This window comes from Stegostoma tigrinum, chromosome 5, assembly GCF_030684315.1.
Source record: "Stegostoma tigrinum isolate sSteTig4 chromosome 5, sSteTig4.hap1, whole genome shotgun sequence".
NCBI lineage: Eukaryota > Metazoa > Chordata > Chondrichthyes > Orectolobiformes > Stegostomatidae > Stegostoma > Stegostoma tigrinum.
The window spans coordinates 79,035,746-79,063,274 of NC_081358.1; the positions used below are offsets into that span (position 1 = coordinate 79,035,746).

General features: G+C 39.6%; 1 protein-coding gene across 5 annotated transcripts in view; it reads left to right on the forward strand.

Moving 5' to 3' along the window:
* The window catches only part of greb1l (GREB1 like retinoic acid receptor coactivator), a 327,170-nt gene that overhangs the window by 251,154 nt on the left and 48,487 nt on the right, over nt 1–27,529 (forward strand). For all 5 annotated transcript variants that reach the window (XM_048529559.2, XM_048529560.2, XM_048529561.2 and 2 more), the window contains 8 exons: nt 627–764; nt 3,569–3,754; nt 4,610–4,936; nt 10,583–10,711; nt 11,399–11,533; nt 13,632–13,829; nt 18,802–18,982; nt 20,553–20,742. In XM_048529559.2, coding sequence (XP_048385516.1) covers nt 627–764; nt 3,569–3,754; nt 4,610–4,936; nt 10,583–10,711; nt 11,399–11,533; nt 13,632–13,829; nt 18,802–18,982; nt 20,553–20,742 — 1,484 coding nt within the window. The remainder of the gene's footprint in view (nt 1–626; nt 765–3,568; nt 3,755–4,609; nt 4,937–10,582; nt 10,712–11,398; nt 11,534–13,631; nt 13,830–18,801; nt 18,983–20,552; nt 20,743–27,529) is intronic.

The following is a 27,529-nucleotide window of genomic DNA, read 5'->3' on the forward strand; positions in this document are numbered from 1 at the left end:
ATAAGCCAACACCCTTACAGTCCTGTTCAGCCAGCACTCCTTGCTGTCTGCCCCAGCCTGACTGAGGTTCAAAGTTTAAAGGCATGATGGATCAATTGTAATTTTAACACCGTGAAATATGGACAACCAGACAACAGTATGATGTCGCTCCATGTTAAACTGTTGATCTTGCCATAGAGCCAGTCTTGTTCATTATATCAAGATACCTTGGAGCAGATTTTCCCCTGCCTGGTTTACACCATTGGTTGCCACCCCGGTCCAATCATCAGTAGGTCAGAGGAGCACGTGTACAGTATGTTTTTTAGTTTACTCCCCCTAAAAGTACTATGGTTTAATGTTGTGTAAGTTTATAATTATGCTATGCAGTGTAAAAAGGTGGTGGTATTATAAACTGTGGCAAATTGAGACAAACATGGACATCTCTGAAGAAGCCTTGGTTATAGGCAGTATGTGTGACCTAGAAACTATTAGTATAATTTGAAAGTACTGCATGCTACTGTGGATTACCAACATTTTCAATCGGGTATCATGTTTCAGAAAGCAATTTACCTTTGTAATTTGTTTTTAATGTGAGCATTCTGAGCAGCATTAAAACTACTTCATTTCCTCATTGTTTATCTGCATAGATACTTTGCTGCCCATTCCTGTTCCTCAGTCAATGATAGCTGGAGTTTTGCAGCCACAGGCGATCCCTGCAGGGGAAACTGTTATCATCCCTGAAAATTTATTAAGCAATTCTGGAGTGAGACCTGTTATTCTGATTGGTATGTAACTTTCTTGCTATTCTTGATCTAACATTTACAGTATCGTTATTTAATTGTTCCTCAGTAGAATTTTCATGTTAAGATTTGTGTTTTTAAATATTTTAATTAATTTAAAATAAGATGGGCTGTATTGTATTTTAATGAAAGAGATATTTATTGAGTTTATACCAGCAGTATGAAACATTATCTGCTGATCATATTTCTGGAGTTTAGAAGGATGACACCTTCTGATTGTGATATACAAGATTCTGAAGGACTTTACTGGAAGCAGAGAGATTATTTGTGTTGGTCAAGGAAGCTAAACCATGAAGTGAAGTATTGGTATAATGGTTTGATCATTTAGGGCTGCAGTGAGGAGAAACTACTTTGTTCAAACAGTTCTAAACCTAAAGAATTTTCTATCCAATAAGGTTGTGGATACTATATCATTGAACCCTTTAAGGCTGAGACAGCTTTTGATCTCCCTGAGATTTGAAGGAAATGGGAACAGGCTGGAATTTGGAATTGAAGATCAGTCGTTATCCTGTTAAATGCAGGAGCAACCTCGAATGGTCATATAATCTACTCCTACCCCTGTTTCTTTTCCTCGCATATCAGGAAGTCAGAGCCCTGTAATCCATTGTACCATTTAATATAAACATGTCAAACTATCTTTAGAAATATTGTGTGCCCTGTATAAAGACCTTGCTGAATGAAGGTTATTGATTCTGTTTTTATTTTGGCCTAATGAAAATAGAAACTTCAGCTATGTTGCAGTAATTCAAAACTTATCTCTGCTATCTGCAAACATTTGCAAAGATGTGCAGTTTAGGTGGGTTAGCCATGCTAAATCACCCATAATATCCAGGGATGTGCAGGCTAGGTGGATTAGCCAGGTGGGTTATGCAGGTTAACCGGGTTGGTCTGGGTGGGATGCTCTTTGGAGGGTCAGTGTAGACTTAGTGGGCCAAATGCCCTTCTTCCACACTGTTGGAATTCTATGGTTTCCCTGTGTTTTATTTCAGGACAAGTATACTCCACTGTGCAATCTGGTTCTTTGGGTATTAGACTTTAATGTATATTTTTAAAATGACTTTCTCCCTTTCACTTCAAACGACATTAGGATTTATACAATTGACCAAGAAAAACATGTGATTTTAAACTGCTTCTGAGGCATATGATCTATTTTTTACAAGAACGGTTACAGGATCAAGTTGTAAAGTGTTGAGACTCATTTCACATTTATTTGTCTGTGTATGGTTTAACAACTTTTAAATAACCAAGTTTGTGAGCTTAAATTTGATCTTGCCCTCATGATTATGAAAATCAGTCTTCTGAAGGATTGGAGTAGCTCAAGTGAGAAATGGTATTTAGTCCTTATAACATAGAATCTCATTGTTATACCTCCCATGTGCTCTTCAGCATTTGTATATCTAGAATTTTTTTGGTTGTTCCTAATTGTAAGTGATGTCTAAGCATCAAAGTGAAGTTATTGATCACAACTGGGGCAGCAGTCTTAGCTTATTCCTGTTCTATCTCAAGGATGTTAAGACCAACTGTAGCATCCTGTCACCGTGCTGGCTGAAATTAAGCACAATCCCCCTGGATTAGGGATTAATATAGAGGCTGTCTGATCTCCATACCTCAGGAGCACTTAGCTCATTTACCTTATGAATATGGCAGTTTTGCCAATGATTTAATAACAGGAATGTTCTTCTAGAGTTTAACGTATATGATTCAAAACATTTCTATTTGACATAATCTATATGTTTTAGTTATAGAACTTCTAGTTTTAAGAACTAGATTTTAAGTATGGATATATGGAAACATTTGATTGAAAAATTTGTGAACAACTCTAAAGTAAACTCTAAAGCTTGGATAATTTTTTGAACTTGGAATAGAAGTCAGAGAGGTTTCAATTATTCAAGTAGATTTTTCAGATCAAAGAAGCCAAATGCCGCTGGTAAACTCTGGTTTCTTGTTGAGACCAGTAAGTCCAGCGAAAGGGCTGATATTTTGTCTTCTGAAGACGAAATATAATTAATTTACATTTCTATTAGAAACATTGAGTATGCCATATTGCTGTGGGGATAGCCTATATATTGGAGAAGTTTATTTTGTGTTTAGGGTTTACATGTGTGTGTTCTGATAAACACAGGCTGAAGGAGAAAAAGCTGCCAGGAGTAAGATTTGAAGGCAGCAAGAGCAAAGATAATGGAGGCCATCAGGAACCAGGGGTGTTCCTGATCTTGAATTATTAAGCAGATATTGTAAGTGGACCCCATGTTAAGAATGAAGAGCACAGTTTTAAAAGAAATTAAAATAATAAAATCTGAATTACAATGCTCTTGAAAAATCTTGGCAGTCAAACCCAGCCAGAAGTCTAAATATCAAACTGTGAAACTGAGGAAAATGAAATGACTTGCTGAGAACTGTGGCACTCTTTGATTAGGCTCCAGCAGGAGAACTGAAAGTCCTTCAAGATCTTGGAAATTATATAGGAATTTTTAGGGTAGAATAGAAAACAGAATGGGGATGGTCTATTGAGATTTTTGGTTTAACATCTAAGCATTTACAAAATGTATATAATACTAAATTAGAAGTGCTTACTTAGTTTAATTTTTGTAAAATGTAAGTATTTTATTTAAAACAGGAAACTTTGTAATGTAGTTTTCTCAGTTAATAACTGAAAGTTTGAGTTAAATTTTAAAAGTTAATGATCGCCCTTGAACCACAGTGATATCTTTGTGATGTACCCAAATCTAGACAATTGGATTTGATAATGGATATTAAGGAAACACTAAAACATTTCTGGTATTTTGCAGGTCATGGCACTTTACCATATTTTTATGGCAATGTTGGTGATATTGTAGTGAGTCCACTACTTGTGAATTGTTACAAGTTTCCACAGCTGACTTCAGTTGAACTGGAACGGCTGGGAATCTCCAACAGCCAGACCTTAACTGTGGAAAACATGATCCTCTTGACAATACAATATCTGATTCACCTGGGTAAGATTTCTGTTTTCTCTTAAAGAAACATAAGATTATAATCATTCTTTTTCTTTTGTTTTTTACTTTCCAATGAGGTTGGAAAATGTTTTTGCTGGAAAAATGGCTCTGAAATATTAATGATATTTAACTAGAATTGACTGCCAGGTTTCTAAAGATCCAACTGAACTTTATGCAGCCAATGAGAAGAGTTTTGACTGAAATTGCAGTGAGAGACTGATGGAAGCATTCAATAACTTTGGTGTTACTATGTTTTATCAGATGTGAGAAGTGTGTCATTCTGATCTAAAAAGAAACAAACTGTCTTACTGTGTTGGAGAGTTAGCCTTGACTTTTACAGTCAAATTCTAGATTGGGACTTGGATTCACATTCTCCTGAATTAGAAGCAAGAGTGCTTCTGACTGAACCGTAGTTTACTGTGTAGTTTCCCAATTTACCTAAGATTATCACCTAGGAATTCTTTTCCTTGCATACTTGTTTTTTAAAAAAATCATTGTTCCAGAAATATTGGAAACTTAATCATTAAACCCCCTCATATACGTCGACCCCAAAATCCACATGCCAGTACTTCAAAATCCAGACTCTAAACTAAATATTAAAATATATGTAAATCACACACCTTACAATACATTTCTGAATGGTAAGTATGCTGGTAGATGAAATTGATTAAATATTTGAAGCAGAAGAAGGTACAAATTGTGGGTTAAGCGAGGCAACGGAAGGGTTATCCATCTTGCCTCCTTTTCAGGTACTATAAGACAAAATTCATCAGAAATCAAGTCATGATCTAGAGTTATCTGGGCATATTTGATTATTTGATACTTAAATAATGTGGGTATATTTGCTTATTTCAGGCCCAGACCAGATGCCTCTAAGGGAGGAATTCGAACAGATTATGCTAAAAGCAATACAGGACCCGAGCCTTAAAGATAGATCCTTACAAATGGGAGGCCCTCCTTCCACCGTGTCTCCAGGACAATTACCTTGGCTCGCTCGACTTGCTGCCAGTGTTTCACGAGATTTGGTGCAAGTAGTTTTCACTCAGAACTCCCTGGCAGAAGGCATTTCGGAGACTTTAAGGACATTTGGTGATGTCCATCTACATCAGAAAGTACCTAACTATGTAGTAGTCGTTTATACATCAAAGATGAGGGGAATTGAATTCTGTGTGGTTGTTTTAGGTATGTAGAATTTTACTTTTATTTGTAGGTATCCACTGATAATTAAATGTAAACTGCAGCTAATAGTTTTCTTAACAGAATACTTGGTCTGAAATTACACTTTGTGATTAAAAAGTTAAGTTCTGAAAATATTATTAGTTTATGTGAAAGATATTTAATTTGTTATTTAACCAGCCATTTATCAAGTGTCAATTGCTGATTTGTAGGAAATTTGGTCATTATGTTATCAAAAATGACTGTTATTATACACTGTTAAGCTCTTTAGCTGTTACCTATACATTTGACACAGGGCTTGTTTGTCCAATATCATTCCTCAGATTGCGAGTTCAATATGAGGATGATGAAAGAGTAGGGTTAGCTTTCCTGTTGGCTCTGCTGCGGATTGCTCAACAGATTCAGCATACTAGAGGCATATTTTTACACATGAAGCTGTGCACTGATTTCTTGGCTTGGTCAGTTACAAAGCCCAAATGTCCTCCTATGCCTGGACTTTCCTTTGAAAGGCAGGACACAAAGTGAGAGTGTATCATGTAGTCCAAAGTGCAACCCTGCACTCCATTCAATATGATAATGGCTGGTCATGGCCTTAAATTCCAGCTTCCTGCTAGCTCCCTATATTTGTTAATTCTCTGAGATGAAGGTCCCAGGCTTGTAGCTATATTTCTGGCCTCTTGTCAAATCAGCAAAACTTGATGGTCCTTGTGGGCAAGGTGTGGGCTACCTACTTGCATCTGTCTTGGTTTTTGAGGTGCTTCTAAGACCCATGCAGGCTTTCTAGTCTCCGAAAGGTCTCAATATTCCCCAACTAGCTACTTGGGATAGCCTTTTACTTGTATACCCAATGAGAAAATCAATTGGAACATATTCTCGTGTTTTATGTGTTACGTCAGTGCTCGGTTTCTGTCTCCATTTCCTATCATGGTAGATTTTGCAACATGAGTTGAGATCCAAACCACATCACTCAACCACTGAAACTGCTAATTAGACACGAAGTCCACAGATATTAGGAGCACATGTTTTCCTACCTTTCAAATAGTTTGCATTGTGTGGTGCGTCCTGGTTTTGTTGTTAAGGAAGTTGGTTGTTTGTACAGGCCTGCCAACTGCCATGAAACTGTGATGTTTCTTAAACTCATCTTGGTCATAGTTTTGTGTTCTGGGCAATATTGATCCCTAAAACCAGAGCCACTAATCAGGCAGATTAACTGGTTGTGCAGTGTCTTTGCAGGACAAATCTCGCATCGGCTTCTGATTGGCTATTTACGTTTATTACAGTTCTATTTCTCCTGCCTCCTAGATGCTCCATTGGGATTTAGATTCTAGCCTTGATCTCAGCTGTCTGTCCTCTGTATCTGCTTTTTGGAGAGTCCTGTACAAAAGACAATGAGATGTTCTCAATCCAATTCCAAATCTGAGAATTGTAGAATCCCTGCAGTGTGGAAGCAGGCCATTCAGTACATCAAGCCCACACCGACCCTCCAAAAAACATCCCACCCAAACCCAATCCCCTACTCTATCCCTGTAACCTTGCATTTCCCATGGTTAATCCACCTAACCTGCACATCTTTGGACTGTGGGAGGGAACCCACGCAGGCACAGGGAAAATTTGCAAACTCCACGTAGACAGTCGCCCGAGGGTGGAATGAACCTTGGTCCCTTGTGCTGTCAAGCTGCAGTGCTAACTACTGAGTCACCGTGCTGCCCCAGTTTGCCCAGAACAAAGCGTGGTTTCTAAATATTTATCATGAACCTGTTTAAACATGTTACGACATACATCTGGAACTGGTGGGACTTGAACCCAGATTTTCAAGCTCAGAGGAAGGAAAACTTCTACTGCATCACAACAACCCTAAAGACTGTTTCTAATTTGTTACTAATTAAATGATTCTATTGTGTAAGGTTGATGAAAAGAATTGTGCAGGAGGTACTGTTGTTTTGATGTTGAAGCTGCTGAAACATATTGTTGGTGGTGATTCCTGGCTATTTCATTCTTTGGCTGCATCCCTCACTTTGGTGAGCACAACGCTTTTCAAAACAAGCGTAAATAAATATAGATCCTTCCTTTGCACGTGGCTGAGCACAACAGGCTGTAAACATTAGTTTAATGCTGTTTCCTAGGCAGCTCATGTTGAAGCACTGGCTGTGCTTAATTGGAAAAGGCATTGGAGAATGGGCGAAATGGAGAATTGTATCTGATCCTAATCCCATTGGGTTAGATTTATCTGGGTGTGCTCCCAGTGCAATGCTTCCTCTTCTGGGCTCCTAGAATAATGCATCTTTTGTGGGGCTCTCAGTCATAGCTCCCACTTGATAAGTTCCGATGAGGAGGTACTCATCAATACCTACCCCACTGTGGGAATTTCAGCATAATGTTCTCAGTTTGCAGTGGCTGGTGCAGGGCTCCCTCTGTGGGACATTTGGTAGTTCTTCCTCCATGAGGTTGAGTCTAGTACTTCCACTTGTAGAGCCCCAGGTAGTGCTTGTTTCTGTGGCTCCAGCAATCTTACTGTACTGCTACAGGAAAAATATGTATCACAATTTGCCATTTGTTAATTTGGAAGATTGAGAAAGAACTTCAGTTTGAATGACTTTAATGGTGCTCATTAGAGGGGCAGTATCTAAGAACAGGTTTATGGGGATTAATTATGCTTGGTTGGCTGGACAGCCAGATTGCAGCACAGTGTAATGCTAACGCCCGACACAATGAAGACCCTGCCTTTCAACACTGCCACATGCATGGTGACTCTCAAGTTAAACTTGGCATCAGTTGTTTCCCTCTGGAACTAAAGCAGTATTCACTGTGAAATAATGGAGAAAGTCCCTTTGATTTTTCTCGTATAACCGGCTTGTGGGCGTTGTTTCCGGCAGAGAGCAGAATTTTGTAAATCAATCCTTATATTCTCTCATGCGCAGTACTTGTTTTCATTCTTTAATTGTTAAGGGTGAAATTTTGTCCTGCTGAGAACAGGCAGGGAAAATGTTTGGAAGAGCAGATAATTGTGCAGGTTGGCACTGTGATGATGTCTATTCTTCCTCCAGTTTCCTCAGAGCATGTTCAGGGCAGAAGTTTGAATGGTTCTGCCCTGCTGTCAATTAAGATCTTTAAATGGTCAATTAACAACAATTTTTTTTCAGTTCCAGGTATGGCACCTATCTGGTTGGGCAAGGTTTCAGTTTGGGGGCTGGTGGAGGGGGGAGTCCTCAATCGGCACTAATTTGTGGAAGGACAGGATCTGGGATAGGTCACTGGCCCTGAGAGCCTCACTTCTAGCACTTGACCCTCTCCCCATGTGTAAAAACCCTGCCCACCCACATCCCCAAACAACCACTCCATTCTGAGGAAGGGTCACTCCACCCTAAACGTTAACTCTGATTCTCAGTATGGATGCTGCCAGACCTGCTGAGGTGAACCAGAGATTTCTGTTTGAACCCCTCTCTTCCTTGGTATTGACCCTCCATCTGGAGGGCTGCTGTCCCAGTAGAAGCTGCTGCCTTTGCTATGGCACTGAGTCCTTGAGACAACGGTCAGGCAGCTGGCAATTCCCTAGGCTGGACTTTCTATTCCAAGAGAAAACCTGCCAGGAGCTAATCAGCTGTCTGATTGGTTTGAGATCTGGTGGGCTATCTGAACAAGCAGTCTACATGTTTTTCTCCATTGAGCCCTTTTTTGCTTAATCTCAGTAATGCAGACCATACATAATGTCAGTTTTAAAAACGTAATTGGTTAGGATTATGGTTTTATGACTGTAGCCTGAGCAGGGGATGGCACAGATTGGAGGGTTACCACGTGCACTATAAATGTGGTTCCATGGTAACATCAGAGACATGTAAATTCATCCTTAGGTTTCCATCAGAACAGCTGGATTGCAAGTAGCACACAAATAAAACACCGAGAACCCTACCATAAAAATCAAATAGTTCAAATGTACAGTAATTGAAATATCCTCATCCTGAGTATCTTTCTGGGGTTCTGCAGGACTGTTGCAGAAATCCTGTAGAGTGATTGATAGAGCATATAAGAAATTAGCAAAGACATACTTGGGTGAGATATGTATGCTTCAGTTCCAAAGATGGTGCTGGAATGGTAGATAGATTTGGGCTCATTGGAGGCTGTCTCCTTCAGGCTGGTGGCATCATTTTTGTCTATGTACTTTTCTTTTTTCTTTTTCTTCCCTTTTTCCTTCGTCATTTTTGAGGCTGGCACGCTGTTGGCAGGATGGTGGCTGCCGTTATGGCAGCGTGGATCAGGACACCTTGCAGCAGTGGTGCTGCCTGGAATGAGGACTCTAGGCAGCAGTAGTACCCAGAGCAAGAACTTTCAGCGACTGCGGTGTCCAGAGCGGGGACTCTTGGCAGCAGTGGTGCCCAGAGTGGTGACTCCTGGTGGCGGATATCAGTGAGGCAGAATAGTGATTTGGAGAAATTGCTGACGATATCATTTTGAAGCAGATAAATTAAGATCAGCAGAAATTTACAGTGAGATTATGCATTCACTGGAAGTAGTCCCTTGCAATTTGCCTTGTAAGGGATGTGCAGGGCTTCTTCCATTACAAGGCAGGCTAGAAAATCACAAAAATGGAAGGAATGAATGAAGGAATGAAGGACTTATTGTCATATACACCTTGAAGATACAGTGAAAAGTGCATTGTCACCACAATCTGACACCATTTTGAGTTACAATAGTAATAAAAATAAGATAAATAAAATAAATCTTTATATTTTCAGGATGTACAAAATTTCAGTAAATTCCACCAAACTAGCGAAGTTTTGTTCAACAATTTATTGCTCAAAACTTCAGTCATGTGTTTGGTTTTGAGTTTATGGTATTATTATTGTTAATGAGGAAGAAATGAGTCAATTTTGACAATGGTATCTCACACGAGCATTGAGCTCTCACTTACATATATAAAGGGACTGATGCTTGGCTTGCCCATGAATTAAAGAGCCTTGATTCTTGGTGGTGGCAGTGAGGTGGCAGCAGCAGAGCCACGGTCTTTTGGAGCATCAGCATAATAGTCGCTGTTCTCAATTTGTAACTTTTTGAGGACCAGAACACTTTGCAGAGAGCTCGCAGAAGCCCTGAGCAGTGCTTGAGAACTCAATTTGAACAGAAGACGAACTCTTATTTTTATTATTATTGTAACTCAAAATGGTGCCAGATTGTGGTGACAATGCACTTTTCACTGTATCTTCAAGATGTATATGACAATAAGTCCTTCATTCCTTCATTCATTCCTTCCATTTTTGTGATTTTCTAGCCTGCCTTGTAATGGAAGAAGCCCTGCACATCCCTTACAAGGCAAATTGCAAGGGACTACTTCCAGTGAATGCATAATCTCACTATAAATTTCTGCTGATCTTAATTTATCTGCTTCAAAATGATATCGTCAGCAATTTCTCCAAATCACTATTCTGCCTCACTGATATCATTGTCACACTGATGATTGTTTTTGGCAGAAGTTCAAACAATTTTTCTTACAACTTCTTCAATTTTCATCTTGTTAAACCTTCCAATTGAACTTACTCATAATTGTAAAAGCTTGAACTGCATATTTTTACAGTGTGTAACTGATTTAAACAGTGTAGAATTGTATCCAGTGTCATAGCAATAAGTAAATCACTTCAAAGATGTACTTGTTTTCATCAGGTCATTATCAATCCCGAATGCTGGCAGAAAGTATGCTTACTACGAATGAATTCCTGAAGGAAATCAGTTACGAATTGATTACTGGAAAAGTCGGTATTTTGGCATCATATTTCAAAACCTCTCCCCATGGTAAATGTTTCAGTCAGATATATATTTTTCACATTTCTTTATATTTTCAGGATATACAAAAGTTTCAGTAAATTCCACCAAACTAGCGAAGTTTTGTTCAACAAATTATTGCTCAAAACTTCAGTCATTTGTTTGGTTTTGAGTTTATGGTATTATTATTGTTAATGAGGAAGAAATGAGTCAATTTTGACAATGGTATCTCACACGAGCATTGAGCTCTCACTTACATATATAAAGGGACTGATGCTTGGCTTGCCCATGAATTAAAGGCTTTCATGCTTTTCTGAATGCTTTTCAGGTGTTCCGGGGGGTGCAGAATGTTAGCACCCAAAATTAAGGCTTGCTGCATTTGTTTGCTGCCCGACTGCCAGATATAAAGAGATCCAAGTTTGAACCATTGAATACAGTGGTTGTACTTAAGGCCTGATCTCTTGATTGCTAATCCAATGCTATGCTCTTGACACTTCATACTCACAAGAGACAATATAGACAATTCTGTAGTTATAAATGCTGTTTTAAAGATATCCTTTAGAAATTATACAAAGTCTGTTCTAACTAAAGAATCTTTTGGCATTCATCTTGACTTGAAATGTTGATTAGGTTTTCACTATGTAATGGGTATATTTTGATACTTTCAATACTTTTTTTTGCTTTTGTCCACTGAATTGATAACTTTATCTACCACAGGTGATAACTTAGACAAATTCCTGGATAAATTTCAGCAGAGTCGAAATAGTAATGTTGCTATTCCATTCAATGGAAATGTTTCTGACTATATTCCAGCAGATGAAGCTGCAGCAATGACTGCAATGCAGTGTTTTGGTAAGACATCAGAATCTGTAGTCTATGTCAGCTCTCTGCTGCAATAGCTACCATTGATAAATGTTTGACTAGAGGCTGTAAGTAGTGGCTTTAATGCTTCTTCTTCCACTCTTGTTTTGATGCATGTTTGTTTTTGTACAGTAACCTTCTGAATTGATGCTTTTGCACCAATTTATAAATGATCTATATGACATTCAGAAGAGTCAGCTGGTGTAAACCACCGTCAAAAGGGTGTGCAGCTGTATGGAAGTCTGGAAGGTATTGTGTAGGCTGCTCACAATTTGCTGCCTTTAACATTCCGCACATGGATAGCTGTACAAAAAAATTTAAAGGTACCGTGTGCTCAAATGAACATGATACACACAGGAAGGAAATTTGGAGAGGGTGTTGGTTTAATTGAGTTGTACTAATCAATCTTCTGTTGTTGCATCTGTGGATATGTTTAGAAAGCTAATATATTTTAACTACTCTGCGTGGGAGATTTGAATGTCCATCACTAAGAGTGGCTTGGCAGGAGCAATACCGATTGCACTGGAAAGGTCCTAAAGGACACATAACTGCAAGACTGGGTCTGGAGCAGATGGTGAGGGAACCAATAAGAGGGAAAAACTTACTTAACTTCATCCTTACCAATCTGCTGGCTGCAGATATATCTGTCTATGACAGTATTGGTAAAAGTGACCACTACACAGTCCTTGTGGAGATGAAGTCCTGTCTTCATGTTGAGAATAACCTCAATTGTGTTGTGTGGCACTATCATTGTGCTAAATGGGACAGACTTCAAACAAATCTAGCAATTCAAGACTGGGAATCCATGAGGCTGGACCATCAACAACAGCCGAATTATACTCCAGCACAATTTGCAACCTCATGGCACAGCATTTCCCCATACAAGATCTGGACAATATCCAGGCTTGAAGTGCCAAGTGGCATGTAACATTTGCGCTACGCAAATGCCAGCCTATGACCATCACCAATAAGAGACAATCTAACCATGGTTCCTTGACATTCTATAGTGTTACCATCACTGAATCCCAGAAACTTAATTAGACTTGCCACATAAACACAGCAGATACAAGAGCAGGTCAGAAGCTAGCTTGACAGAGATCAAAGAATTTAGTTTAGGCCAGGAATCATATAGCTGATAAATCTTTTGGATGGATATCCTAGCATTTAAACTTCCACTTTCAAGTACGAAGGCTGCTATCATTGTATTATCACTGTGAGGCAGCCAGATTTCTGCTCAACACACTGTCAGCTGACTTTTAACTTGGGGTGCAGTAGAGTGGGAAGTCATTCTTTACCTCCCAGTAAAATCCACCCCATGAAAACTAGAACAAGGAAAGATCTGTGGAAATAAAATGACAGACCATAACGGGTTTGAGCGGCACGGTGGCACAGTGGTTAGCACTGCTGCCTCACGGTACTGGGGACCCAAGTTCGATTCCAGCCTTGGGCAACTGTCTGTGTGGAGTTTGCACATTCGCCCCGTATCTGCATGGGTTTTCTCCAGGTGCTCCAGTTTCCTCCCGCAGTCCAAAGATGTGCAGGGTATGTGGTTTGGCCGTGCAAAATTGCCCATAGTGTTCAGGGAGATGTAGATTAGGTGCGTTATAGGGGGATGGGTCTGGGTGGGATGTTCTGAGGTTCACTGTGGACCTGTTGGGCTGAAGGGCCTGTTTTCACACTGTAGGGATTCTAATTCTAAACAGCACAAATGAAGAAAAATTTGTAATTGCAAGAGCAAAAAAAAACTTTTTAAAAAGTGATAACCAGAAAGAAAATGTCAGCATTTTGACTGTTTGATTGGAGATAAAAAGTGACATTGTTCTCTTAATGAGAGAAAAATGGAGACCAGTAGAAACACGGGTCAACCAAGGCATAATTGGATGATGGATGTCTACATGCATGGGTATGAGTCACAGTGGATGTGTGAAGATGGCACAAGGTAGATAAGTGTGGTGTACCATGACAGCAAATCTGCCAGGGCTAGCTGTAAGCAGCAGTGACAGGGCACATAAGAATGATGAGTTCAATAACGTAACTGCAAATTATTGGTGGAACTAACAATGGAATGCACTTTTCTTATTTTCAACAGATTCAGCTACTGAAATGTTTCAAATTCATCCTTCTCAGCTCAGTGTTGCCCGAAAGTTGTTATCTCAAGTTTGTGCAATAGCAGACTCTGGAATGCAAAACCTAGATTTGGGGCGCTTTGGAAAGGTTGACTTCATTATTTTACTGCCACCATCTGAGATTCTTTTCCAGCAGACTTTGCAACGTGTTCGACATTCAGGTAGGCTGCTGAAACAGCTGTTACTTCAGTTTTTGAAATGCATGACAGAACGTATTCAATTATATAACATTGTTAAAAAAAAGTTTTACTTACCTGTTGCCTATTTATAAATAATTAGTGTTCCAATTGAAGTTTTCTGATGATTTACAGATAAAGAACTGACTTGTTTAACTTAAATCGCATCAGGCATTTAAAGAACCTAGGAGTGCAACTTACATCCATCAGGAAATTAGTGTGATTTTTAAATGGGAGACATGCCGTTATTCTCACAACAAATTTTCACTATGTTTGACCACCAAGATTTCTTTAGCATTGCTCTTTGAGGCTATTTGCTGCAATAATAGGAGATGATGATGTGGGAGCAGCGTCACTCAACTTGTAATCCGGATGCTCAGGCTATTACTCTGGAGATGTAAGTTCAAATCTCATGACGGCAGCTTGATTAATAACTTGATAATAAAGCTAGTTTCAGTAATGGTGACCATGATAACTATCATTGGTAACCATGACAAATATCACTGATTGTTCCAAGAAGACCTGGTTCACTCTTGTCCATCCTTGCTTTCTTTTTGTGGCAGGAAATCAGCTAACCTCACTCCATGTTGGCTATATGTGATTCCACACCCACATTAATGTGATTGATCTATAGCTGCCCTCTGAAATGACCTGAACAAGCCACGTTGCAAACTTTTAGCCTTTCATATCCTCACAGCCTTCAACTCCCCGATATTTGAAAAATCATTCTAACTCTTCCTTAAATAATTTCAATGATCTAGCCTCCACAACTCTCTAGGGTAGAAATTCCAGACATTGGTGATCCTCCGAGAGGGGAAATTCCTTTGCATCTCAGTTTTAAATGAGTGTCACTTTATTCCTTAACTATGTAACCCAGTTCGAGATTCCCCACTAGTGGAAACATATTCTCAACATCTACCTGGTCAAGCCCTCTCAGAATTTTATATATTTCAGTAAGATCACTCTTCATCTTCTAAACTTATAAGAACTAGAAGCAGGAGTAGGCAATGCAGCCCATTAAGCCTGCTGCACCATTTAACATGATCATGTTGATCTCATCTCTGCTTTCCTACCCGTACACCACAGCACTTTACACTGTTACTATTTACAAATCTGTCTTATCTCCTCCATAAATACATTCACACTTCTTAGTGTCCACTGCTGCCTGAGATAGTGAATTCCACAAATTCATGACCCTATTGGAGAAGTAATTCCCCCTCATTTCTGTCACCTGTCAGCCTAAAACTTTGACCTCGCTTCCTTGATTTCCTACAAATCTTTGGGTACCTATTGACAACTCTCACCTTTAACTTCTTTGTCTTGCTGTTCCTCATTTCCACCCAAAATAATTTCGCGTCATGATCTGTTGCACTCTATAACCACTCATTACCATATAGAAAAATAATTTATGAACAAAGCTACCCAACCTCCTTTCTCTTTTGACCAGCTGCGATGCAGTTAATCCAAGGGACGTGATTATCTCCTGAAAAACACCCGAAACGTCAGCTTTTGTGCTCCTGAGATGCTGCTTGGCCTGCTGTGTTGATCCAGCCTCACATTTTGTTATCTTGGATTCTCCAGCATTTGCAGTTCCCATTATCTCTGATCTCATGTTTCCCTCCCTGATGTGTTTTTAGTATCTGCAGCTCAGACTACAGTTCACCAACTCTAAGCCAAAGTTCCTTGAGCAGCCAACACTTGCTGCAAATGTGGTCACTGTGGATCGCATCCACACCCCCCATGCTACTCTGACATGCTACAACAGCAACAAATTGCCTGTCCAGCTACTTCTATTCACTTAACTGATTTGGATGCTAAAAAATATTTAAAGTGAATTTCTTAAATGTACTGTTCAACTGTACTAACATCTCCTGATTTAAACCGTTTTGTCAATCAAAGAGATGTGGAAGAAATTCTCACCAGTCACCTACCTGATTTCCTGTGAACTGTGAAGTGAACTTCATCTCTGACAGGTAGCAACAGTTTGAAGGGGCTCTCTGCCTCCAGTTTTTATCTCCAGCCACTGTTACCCTTCTCACAGAGTTCCACTGTTCTTTTTGTAAGCTGCAGTGCCTGTGCTGTCACGTTGTTTGAGAAGCTGCTGACCCCACACTGTCCCACTCTTTATGAAGCCTTTAATCTGATCAAATGTGCACACATCATGTCTCACACGTGTTTCATCAAAAGCGGACTGGAGTTGAAACAGCTGCTTTGGGTGCTATGTTGGTGTTGCAGAAATCCAAGCCGATGTCTTTCTAAGCTCTAGCACCAAACACAAGACATCCTGGTACTAGGTAATACTTTAACAGGAGTATTGCATTTAAAAATATAAACTGAGAGGATGAGAAGAGGCTTTTTTTTCCCACAAATGGTAACTTTTTTTTCCCAAGAAGGTCTTGGCAACTAAAAACAGATGAAGCCCTTGAAGAATATAGAGAAAATAGGAAGAAGCTTGAATGGGAAGTTAGGAGGGCTAAAAGGTGTTATGAAATGTCCTTGGCCAGCAGGGTTAAGATGAGTCCTGAGGCATTTTGTACATATATTAGGAACAAGAGGGTAGCTAGGGAAAGAATATGTCCACACAACGATACAGGAGGGAGGTTATGTGTGGAGCCAGCAGGAATGGGTGAGATCCTTACTGAGTACTTTACATAAGAAATCACCAAAGAAAGGATCATGAAGGAAATTGAGATTAGGAAAATGTGCGTGAATAGTCTCAGGCAGGTCAGCATAATAAAGTAAGTGTTGGCGTTTTGAAATACGTTAAAATTGTTACGTCCCAGGCAGGGCCAGACAGGATCTATCCCAGGAAATATCCAGTCTCCAATATCTCCAATGTGGGAGACAAGGGCGGAAATAGTTGGGGCCTGAACAGCTATGTTTTCATCTTAGTTGGCCTCAGGCTAAGTTCCAGAGGACTGGAGAATGCCCGGTATTGTTCCTTTGTTGAAGAAGGGAAACAGAGATAATCCAAGTAATTACAAACCGGTGAACCTGATGTCAATGTGGAGCTGTTGGAGAAGATACGGAGAGACAGGATTTATTCAAATTTGGAAGCAAATGGACTCATCAGTGATAGTCAGCATGGGTTTGTGCAAGGAAGGTCATGTTTCACCAATTTGATTGCGTTATTTTGAGGAGCTGACAAGAATGATTGATAAGGGAAGGGCACTGGAAGTTGTCTACATGGACTTTAAAGAGCCATTTGATAAGGTACCTCATGGCAGACTGGTACAGAAGGCAGAATCTCGTGGGATCTGGGATAAGCTGGCTAAATGGATACAAAAGTAGTTTGGCCACAGAAGACAGAGATTAGCGGGTGGAAGGGTCCTTTTCAAACAGAGATCAGTAAGTGGTGGTGTTCTGCAGTGTTCAGTGCTGGGACCTTCGCTGTTTGTAACATGTATAAATGATCTGGAGGAAAATGAAGGTGGTCTGATTACAAATTTACAGATGACTCCAAAATTGGCAGAATCGCAGATAGTGAGGAGGAATATCAAAGGATACAGCAAGATATAGATAGACTGCAGATTTGGGCAGAGAAATAGTGGATGGAGTTAAATCCAGATAAATGTGAGGTGATGCATTTTGGAAGATCAAAATCAAATGTGATTAAACTTCTGGTCCACAGACCACCTTATCCACCTGTGTTACCACTTACAGGGTTCTGTGGACCTGTACACCCAGAACCCTCTGTATGTTAATGCTTCAAAAGGTTCTGCCATTTATTGTTTAATCACACTTGATTTTGATCTTCCAAAATGCATGCATGACTTTATCGGCTGGGGCATTGAATATAAAACTTGGTAAGTCATGTTACGACAGTACAAAACTTTATTTACGCCACATTCGGAATATGGCTCTGGTTGCCATACTACCAGATGCTTAGTCAAGGGTGCAGGGAAGGTTTACCAGAATGTTGCCTGGTCTGGAGGGTCTTAGTTATGAGGAGAGATTGGCTAAACTTGGATTATTTTCACTGGAAAGATGGAAGCAGAGGAGCGACTTGACAGATGTACAGTATTATGAGAGGCAGGTGGATAGTCAGAGGTTTTTTTCCCGGGGTGGAATGGTCAACTGCAAGAGAGGCACAATGTGAGGAAGATTTAGGGGAAACGTGCAAGAGAAAATTTTACACACAGAGTGTGGTGGATGCCTGGAATGCACAGCCAATGGAGGTGGTGGAACCAGGCTCATAAGCAAGGTGTAAGGCATATATTGATCGACACATAAACATGAGGTGTATAGAAGCATAGATACCACGGTTAGGCCATGCGCAGCGGGTCTGAATAAGGTTAGGAATTGGCTAGGAATCAAGCATAGGCTTGATGGAGCGAAGCGGCAGTTCCTATGCTGCATTGCTTATAATTTATTTATTGGGCAGAATACAGATGTGGCTTTGGGTGTGAGTTGACAATTCCTTCTCACTGTCCTTCCTCCAGTGGAATAATGAAAAGAGATGCTACTAAGGGCATCAATGGAATCTTCATTCAGTGATCTTGTGAAGGGGCTGTAAGGATGACAAAGCAATAGTCATGGTAGTTATTAGACTTTTGCAAGGACACCCCCTCCACTCCCAATATCCACAACGGCATTGAGTTTTCTTTATCTTTGAAATCTCGGTAGACATATACAAATTCCTCCAATGTGAAGTCCCACTACACTTTTGTTTCTACCTGTTCTTCTAGAACTGAAAACTGTCAGTTGGGTCTCTCCACCTCCATCCATCATCCTTAAATGGATGGTGAATTATAGAGGCAACCTCTTAATTTCCTGCCTTCCATAAGATCATGGAGTACAGAAGTGACCAATATCTGGACATGGAAATGTTTCCCATTGCATTAATATCCTGCATCAGAAAGAGTCATCTCAATAAACTTAGTTTGGCATTTAACAAATACTGATTTAGTGAAAAATCCATTTTTATAATTTACTACATGTCTTTTATTTTACACAGGAGTACTTATAGACTTGGGTCTAGAGGAAGACACTGTAGCCTATCAAAGGGCTGAAAAATATATTATCCGCTTAGACCATGACATTCAGAACAAGTTTGAAGCTTTCATGAAAAAAGTCAAGCAGAACCCGTACACACTGTTTGTTCTTATACATGACAACTCTCATATTGATTTCACTAGGTAAGTTTACCACAATTTTATTTTCATCTTCCCTTCTTCACAATTCTCAGAATGTTTCAGATCATTTGACATTTTTGTAGTGTCCATTAATCGCTGCCCGAGGCTAGTGCTTGGCTGTAATAAGCTTAAAGCCTGCTGTTTGATTGATGATATGCTCTGCCACCATTCCATACTCAGGCTAACAATCAGAATTTGATAAATGAGCATTTCATGAAGCCTGTCAGTGAACAAAGCTACAGTTTGATCCTTGTTCTCTTAGGGTCATAGCATAGAATCCCTACAGTGTGGGAGCAGGCCATTCAGCCTATTGAGTCCACACTGACCATCTGAAGAACATCCCAGCTAGACCCCACCCCTCCCTGCAACCCTTCATTTCTCATGGACAATTCACTTAATTTACACATACTTGGCATGCAGCCTGCTCAAAATCTTGATGTCGCAAGCCTGTCCCTGGGCTGGTTGGCTAGCTTTGTTCTACCCCCAGTAAGCCCAACAACAGGCTATGGGAGTAGCACTGTGTAGGATTTGAGACTTTTGAAGTTCTAGCCCTGAACCCAACCACAAGCCACTAAATTTTGGGTGTTAAACTTAACCCTTAATACTTGACTGTGACTTACTAGCTTTTCATTAGTGTTTGTTTGGCTACACAATCAATATTTTTTGTTTACATTGATTGCATCACTCTGTAGCAGAGTCAAAAATTCATCAGGATGTGAGAGGGTCATATGGTGCGAACGATCTCTCAGTTCCCCTTTGAGTGATCCTCTCGAGACTTAATTCCACCCACCCTGTGATTTTTACTATTAGTAGTGGTCAGAAAATAGTTCAATATTTTCTGATCAATCTGTTCAGAAATGTTATTACATACCTCTGAAGCAGGTGAGACTTGAACTTGGGCCACTGCGCAACAAGGGTCTCCCAGATCGTAGTTCATAAACTGTAGCAAATAACTATCAAATTGTTTTAAATGAAGCATTGTTGGTAGAAGAGCAATTGAGCTACTTATGTGGACATTCCAGGTCTCTTCACTCCATTGTTGGCATTTTACCCTGTGGACTCAGAGGGCCCTCTTCATCTGAAAGTGACTCTATTACAGTCACGTTGCCCTCATGAATGCTCCAACCCCAACTGGTGCCTACCTGATTGATTCCAGCCCCTGCCACTTACCTGATTGTGCAGGTAACTTTCTTGCTGGTTTCTCTGTGAATGCTGGAGTTCCAACAAAAGCCACAATCCTCAAGTTTTTCTGCAAGAAATCTTCTAATTATTTGCTGAAATTTCAACAGAATACCTGCAAAAACTTTGGAAATGGTCTACATTTATCCCTTAACCAGTTAAAAAAGATTATCTGGCCATTTATTTCATTACTATTTTTGGGATCTTGCTGTATTCAATTGGCTGTCGTGTTTGCTTACAATAAAACACTTTAAAAATATTCTATTGGTTATGAAACACTTTAGGATGTCCTGCTGTTGTGAAATGTGTGTAAATGCAATTTATTTTGCTCTTCATATCTAATCATAAATGAAATCCTTTCATACAGTTTCAATTGAATCTTATGTTCCTTTAGTTTTTCAGGTTCTGGAACACATGGGGAATCCAGTCTGGTTCTGTCGGATAAGTTTATTAACTCACGTGAGGCACTTGAGGCCTGCAACTTACTTATGTTGCAGGTCAGCTCCTTTCCCTTCACTTTACAGACACAGCAGTCCCGTGTCAGCTTCCAAAATGAAGTGCACTGGATACTGCCCAGCAGTCCTGTAAGTTCACATTAAGTAATTCTTTCTCTTTTTTGCTGTATAAAGACATGCATTTGCCATTTGTAACGAAATGTAAGTTTTGTTGTACAAATATGTTTGGTTTGTCCTAGTTTAAAGGTCATAACATTGAAGAAATGCTGAGTGAAATCCTCTATCGGCATGAGGGGTTTGGGTTCCTAATCCATGTAAAGATATGAGATGGTGTTAACTTTTCAGAGTGATCTACATTCATTTCCAAACTACAAGGAGTATTTTTTACTGCAAACAAATGACAATCAGCAGTAACACTTCTCCAGAATAAACTATTTCCATTTGAAATTCTCCAATTTCTGACCCAATTTCTGGCTGTATATTTGGAAATTGTTAATAATGACATTTTGTGTATGGATATAAACAATCATTTATGGCATTTCTGTGTGGATTAGTACTGAATTTATAATAAAAACTCTGGAGAACTGCATCAGAAATTCTGTGCCTTTATGTCAATTTAGTAATCTTCAAATAAGTATGCCAAAATCATGCTGAACATTACTTAATGATAGACTTATAGAAAGATGTGAATTTTCCATTATCGTTGACTTCAACAGAGGAAAACGGTAGAGAGTCAATTTTCAGTCTATGAATGAAGGTTTTGTAGTGCAGTGCACAATGTCCTTGCCTCTGAGCCAGAAGCTGTGGCTTCTAGGCTATGCCAGAACTTGGAGACCAAAAAAGCTGCAGCCAAACATGTTGAGTACCAACTATTCCAATATCATTCCAACAGAAGCTGGTAAAAGCAGATGAAATTTCTCGTCAACCATGCACTGAAAAGAATGTTGTAGTCTCTGCTATCATTATCTGTAGTTCCAGACCGCATGATGCATGCAAAACTGCAAATGCCACAACACAACATCTCAGATTTACTGCATGAATAGTAAGTCATGTGAGTGAATACCTTTGATACCAGAGTTGTATCAGAGTGTTGGTAGTAGGTCATGACAATTTAATCTAATGAACTTATTTTGTTTCTGTGTAATAAAAATGTCAGTGTTCGTCAACTGTCTGGGATAATTTTCCTGAAATGTATTGTAGCTTCAACTGGTTTAGATAGTTAAAGTCACTAAAAGTTTAGCTATAATAGTTTGCCTCATGGTGTGGCAATAGACAAATTATAACAAAACTAAATATCTTGAGAAATTGGACATATTTGCTGGAAGTACAGGAAAAATACTTGCAAGCAAGTGTCAACATGCCACTGACTACCTTTTGTCTAACAAGTGATGGGAAACTGGCACTTTGATAATTAGTTACTTGATCATGTTAAAATTGCTGCATACAAAGAACACAATTCCAATCCTTGATATATCTACAAGAGATTTCCATGGATAAAAATCTATGAAGTGTTATTTCCGGTAGTGCATACATTCATTTTGGCTTGATAGAAAAATTGCAGTACACATTTTTGGTTTCGAGAATAACCAGTGAAGTCTGGCATAAACATTAGTAAATACTAAAGCTACTTTGTTCATGGTCCTATCAGTGAGGTGATTTGTCTTCATGCAAAAATACTTTCAACTCTTTTAATAACTGAATTCTTGAGCCAAACCAATATTTTATTATGAGAAGACAAAACAATGATAACTTGGTGTAACCCTCTGTTTTCATGGTTTGACAAAATCTTTAGGTCTCCAGATGTCAGAATATACAATGCAGAGAAAAATGCATAATCTAGCATTCATGTATATGACATTAACGGTCATAATATAAAAAAAGTTAGTTTGTTATTAGTCTTTCAGCTTGTGATGAACCTGCTAACAACTTATCATATTTTCAATGTTAATTCAGATTTTTCTTGCAACTTGCTTTAAGAGGCAGTTTTAAGAGACAATGAACATGCTCCCTACGTTAAAGATTGGACTCTTAAATTGAATTGAGGAATATCATAATGGATTCCCCATCACTTTGAGTGTTCAGCATGGGAAAAACAAAACAGTTTATCATGCAGGTTGGTCTTGTCTCATGGTTGACATCAGACCAAATCTTGATATATATAAACAATTGCAAATATTGCATGTGAAGGTCTGTATTGGAAGGATGGATGGAACAGTGGCTTTGCGCTCAATTTGCTTGTTCTAAAGGCATTTGATTCTGCTTTATTGAAAATGTTGAAATCACTTAATAAAAGACTTCACCACATAGTCTGCCTAAGATTTGTTTTTCCCATCTATTTGAATCCAGCTTGAAAGCTCTGTGGTTGGCTTTGAGAATGTCTTTATGTCTTAGTTTAGGATGTCCTGTGGTACAAGTTCCTGCATTAATCTGGCTGTGGCATATTGCCTTCAGCAGGTGGGAATGCTCTGTTTGAACCATATGATGGACCTGGCAAAGCTGAGCTCTGATGTGCTGATGCCAAGCATGCTGCTTTTTGCAAGGAACTTAGTGCTGGGAATTTAGCCTTGGTACCAAATATTATAAATAGGTAAAATGCTTCTAGTTGCTTTATGTGATGCCAATAGCTTGTCCAAATTTCACACCTGTAAATTGATGTAAGAAACCCCCTTGTTAGACTTTAATCTTTGTTCAGAGAGACACTCCATGCTCTTTCCGAAGTCTCTGAGTGAGACTGCCAAACAATGCACTATCTTTTGTCAGGCAGCACTCAATTTTGTCATCCAACATAGTGTTGTCGGAATGGATACTTGCAAAATAGCAGAATTTCTTCACTGAACTATGGGGTGTGTTGTTGGTAGTGACTGTGGGATGTTGGAATTAGTGATCAGGGACAAGTTTGTACAAGATTTCTATCTTCTTCAGGCCACAGTATTCTGGGGCTATGGCAAAGTGATCAACAAGCCACTGAATGTCCTCTGGCGTATGTATTATGATAGTGCAGTCATCCATGAACAAGAGTTCACTCAGTATCTTTCAATAAGCTCTTTGCAAGTCTTGAAACTTTGTGAATTGAAGAGAATCATGCCATTTCACAATGTCATGTGATGCTTAACTTAACCAATCAGTTTAATGCAGAATTGATGCCTACATTTTCATGACTGAGTTATCTCAGTTGTTGCTCATTCATTTAGTTTTTTGAGCTTCGACAGAATCAGCAGCATAGATTCTAATCTGTAACAGTTAGAGGCAAAGCAGGCATCTACTATATCTGTTTTTCATATTTATGCTTTTAATAATTTTTTGGAATTATTACCACAACAGGTGTACTCGTTCATCAATGGATGAGATAATGTATCCTTTACATGTAATGCGGTGTAACTTGAAATTTTACTTTTTCCGAAGACCAGAAAGCATAGAAACCAGACTAATATAATATTCTGTTCTTCATAACTGTGATTTCGTGTTTAGCCAAGAACAACTCACGCCAATAAGTTTTCATAGAGGATGAAAAATACATAATCAAGTAACTCAAGATAAAATAATGTCATCCTACAAAAGATTAAGAAATATGCCTCATGATTTGGTTGCTCTATTTAATGGAGCACCTTCAAGTCTCAGAATGACTTGCTGCTTAACAGGACTGAGCAAATATTGATATTCTACTTGCAAACACTTTTTAAAAATTCCTGCTTCACACATTCAAAATAAATATGAGTGTATCAATGGGTTTACCAAAAGGTTATTGTTCTATGCTTTATACAGGAAGTTGGAATGTATGAGTAACGTATAATGAGAAATGGTGTTACAGACCTAATCAATATGATACATGTATTGTACATGTAATTTCCTGCATACCATTACTTCTTGCAACACTAGATGCGGGCGTTGTTTTTCTTTAACATGTCTATCCATGAACGTATACTTGAGTGCTTTGCCTTTTTCAAATATATTCATTCGTCCTCCCTTTCCAAATGAAAGAAGAATCAGAGTGTTCCAGAGTGGTTCACAATAACAACATATTTATTTAGTGCCTTTAACAAAATGAAACATTCTAAGACATTCCACAGGCTTATCTTAAAGTAAAGAGATATTACGTGAAATAAAAACCAAAAGAACTGCAGATCTGTAAATCAGAAACAAAAACAGAAATTGCTGGAAAAGCTCGACAAGTCTGGCAGCATCTGTGGAGAGAAATCAGAGTTAACATTTCAGGTCCAGTGACCCTTCACTTGATCGGAAATATTAACTCTGATTTCTCTCCCCAGATGCTGACAGACTTGCTGAGCTTTTCCAGCAATTTCTATTTTTGTTTCTGATTTGCAGGTGCTGCCAGATCTTCTGAGATTTTGGGTCAGATGCCCAAAAGATTGACCAATGAGGTAAATTTTAAGGAGTGTTTTATAAGAAGTAAGTGAGATAAAAAGGCAGAGAAGCATAGGGAGCGGATTCTCAAGGTTGGGCATTAAGTAACTGAAGAAATGTTTGCCAATAGTGTAGCAATTATAATTACTTTTGAAATTAGTGGTTATTGTTATATAAACAAACAAAAAGCTGAGATATGCTGCCTCGTGTAATCATTTTTCATCAGGGACCTTAGACAGTGAATGGTATAAGCTGTTTGACTGCTGAGGACAGTATAGTTCATCCTGATTTTGATCCCTGAACCATCTAGATATACTTAATGGGAGCATGGGTCACTAGACGATGATCAGAGGATTGAATTGGGGTCAAATTTTAACCTTCCCTAGATGCTGAGAGCTGAACCCCGGTTTGTTGTTTGATCAATGCTGATAGGCTGAAAACATTTACATATTGAACCTTTTGAGATATTCACCTCCATCACTGCTTTAAAATTCAAAAAGCTTAACTTATGAGATCACTGAAAAGCTTCACGCTTGTATATGAGCAAGCATTTGTAGGTTAAATTGTTTCATTTATATAGTTTTTTTAAAATGCTCACTTCAGTTTTGAACTAGGCAAAAAGTGATTAGATGGCCACGCTATTTGTAACATCTGAACTTGGCAGATGGAATAAAATGTGGGAAAATATGCACTTTGGCAGGAAGAAGAGCTGAATATATTTAATTGGTGAAAGACTGCAAAAAGCTGCAACACAGAGATTTTGGTGTGGGGTTCGCAGTGCATGAATTGGAAAAAGCTAGTATCCCCAGTCATCAGATAATAGGGAAGACATGGAATGTTGGCCTTTCATTTAGAGAGAATGGGGTATGTAGGTGGGGAGAAGCGTCTAGCTAAAATTATAAGGCACTCGCCAGATCACAGCTGAAATACTTTAACAGTTTTGATCCCCTTATCTATGGAAAGATATACTAAGATTGGGGGCAACGTGGATATGATTCACTTGGTTAATCATGGGTATGGAGGAATTTTCTTACGAGGATTGGTTGAGTTGTTTGGGCTGAATTCATTGGAGTTTAGATGAATGAGAGGTGATCTTATTGAAACATGTAAAACTCTTAGAGGGCTTCACAGGGTAATTGTGGAGAGGTTGCTTTCATCTGTAGGAGAATTTAGGACCAGAAGGCATAATCTCAGAGTAAAGAATTGCACTTTTAAAATGGAGATGAGGAATTTCTTCTCAGGTGGCGGTCATTCTGTGGAATTCTTTTACCACAGAGGGCTGTGAAGGCTACGTAAATATATTCAAGGCTGGGATTTTTAATCATTAAGGGAATCATGGATTATGAGGGAAAGGCAGGAAATTAGAATTGAGGGTTATCAAATAAGTCATGATCTTACTGAATGGCCAAGCAGACCAGATGGGCCAAAAGGCCTATTTCTGCTCCTGTGTCTTACGGTCTTATGGTAGCTAGTCATGTGATTTCTTAAAATTGAATTCTAAACCCTTTGTACTGTTAACCATGCATGTTTTCATGTAACAAAGTGTGGAGCTGGAGGAGCACAGCCGGCCAGCTAGTATCAGAGGAGTAGGAAAGCTGACATTTTGGTTCGGGACCCTTCCTCAGGAATGGGGAGGGGGAGGGCAGCTCAGAAGTAAATGGAGAGAGGACAGGTGGGGCTGGGGAAGGTAGGTGGGATGGTGATAGGTTAGTGCATGTAGGGAGTGGTGGGGATTAGCCAGTGAAGTGGGAGGAGCGGATAGGTGGGAGAGAAGATGGACAGGCTGTATCAATTCAAGAAGGCAGGGATGAGAGGGAGGGAAGAAGGGTCCAGACCCGAAGCGTCAGCTTTCCTGCTCCTCTGATGCTACCTGTCCTGCTGTGATCATCCAGCTCTACACCTTGTTATCTCAAGGTAAGTGGAGATGGGTTTGGTGAGGCAGGAGCAGGCAGAGACAATAGGTCAGCCAGGGTAGTTAGGTTTGTGGATTTTGGGAAGGAGATGGAATCGGGCCGTGTGGGGTTGGGGAACGATGAGGTTGGAGGCTGTGGGTAGGAGGTCACCTGAGGTGATAAGGTAGTGATAACAAAGTGTGGAGCTGGATGAACACAGCAGGCCAAGCAGCATCTCAGGAGCACAAAAGCTGACGTTTCGGGCCTAGACCCTTCATCAGAGAGCTCCTGAGATGCTGCTTGCCTGCTGTGTTCATCCAGCTCCACACTTTATTACCTTGTATTCTCCAGCATCTGCAGTTCCCATTATCCGTGATAAGGTAGTGAATGGTTTGAGAGATGATGTTTTGGTAGTCAGGGTGGGGTAATGATTGAGGGGGTGGTAGGAGGAGTGTCAGAGATTTGGTGCCCGGCTCAGCTATGTAAAGGTATGTACGCTATATCACTACTGCGCCTCCCCTAACTGTGGATTTGATGGTGAGGTTAGGGTTGGAGTATTGCGAGTGGATATTCTGTGGGGGAGTGAGTGAGGGGTGGTGAGGTTGAGGCAATCGCTGTCACCATGACAGTTGGAGATGAAGAGTTTGAGGGAAGGTAGGAGG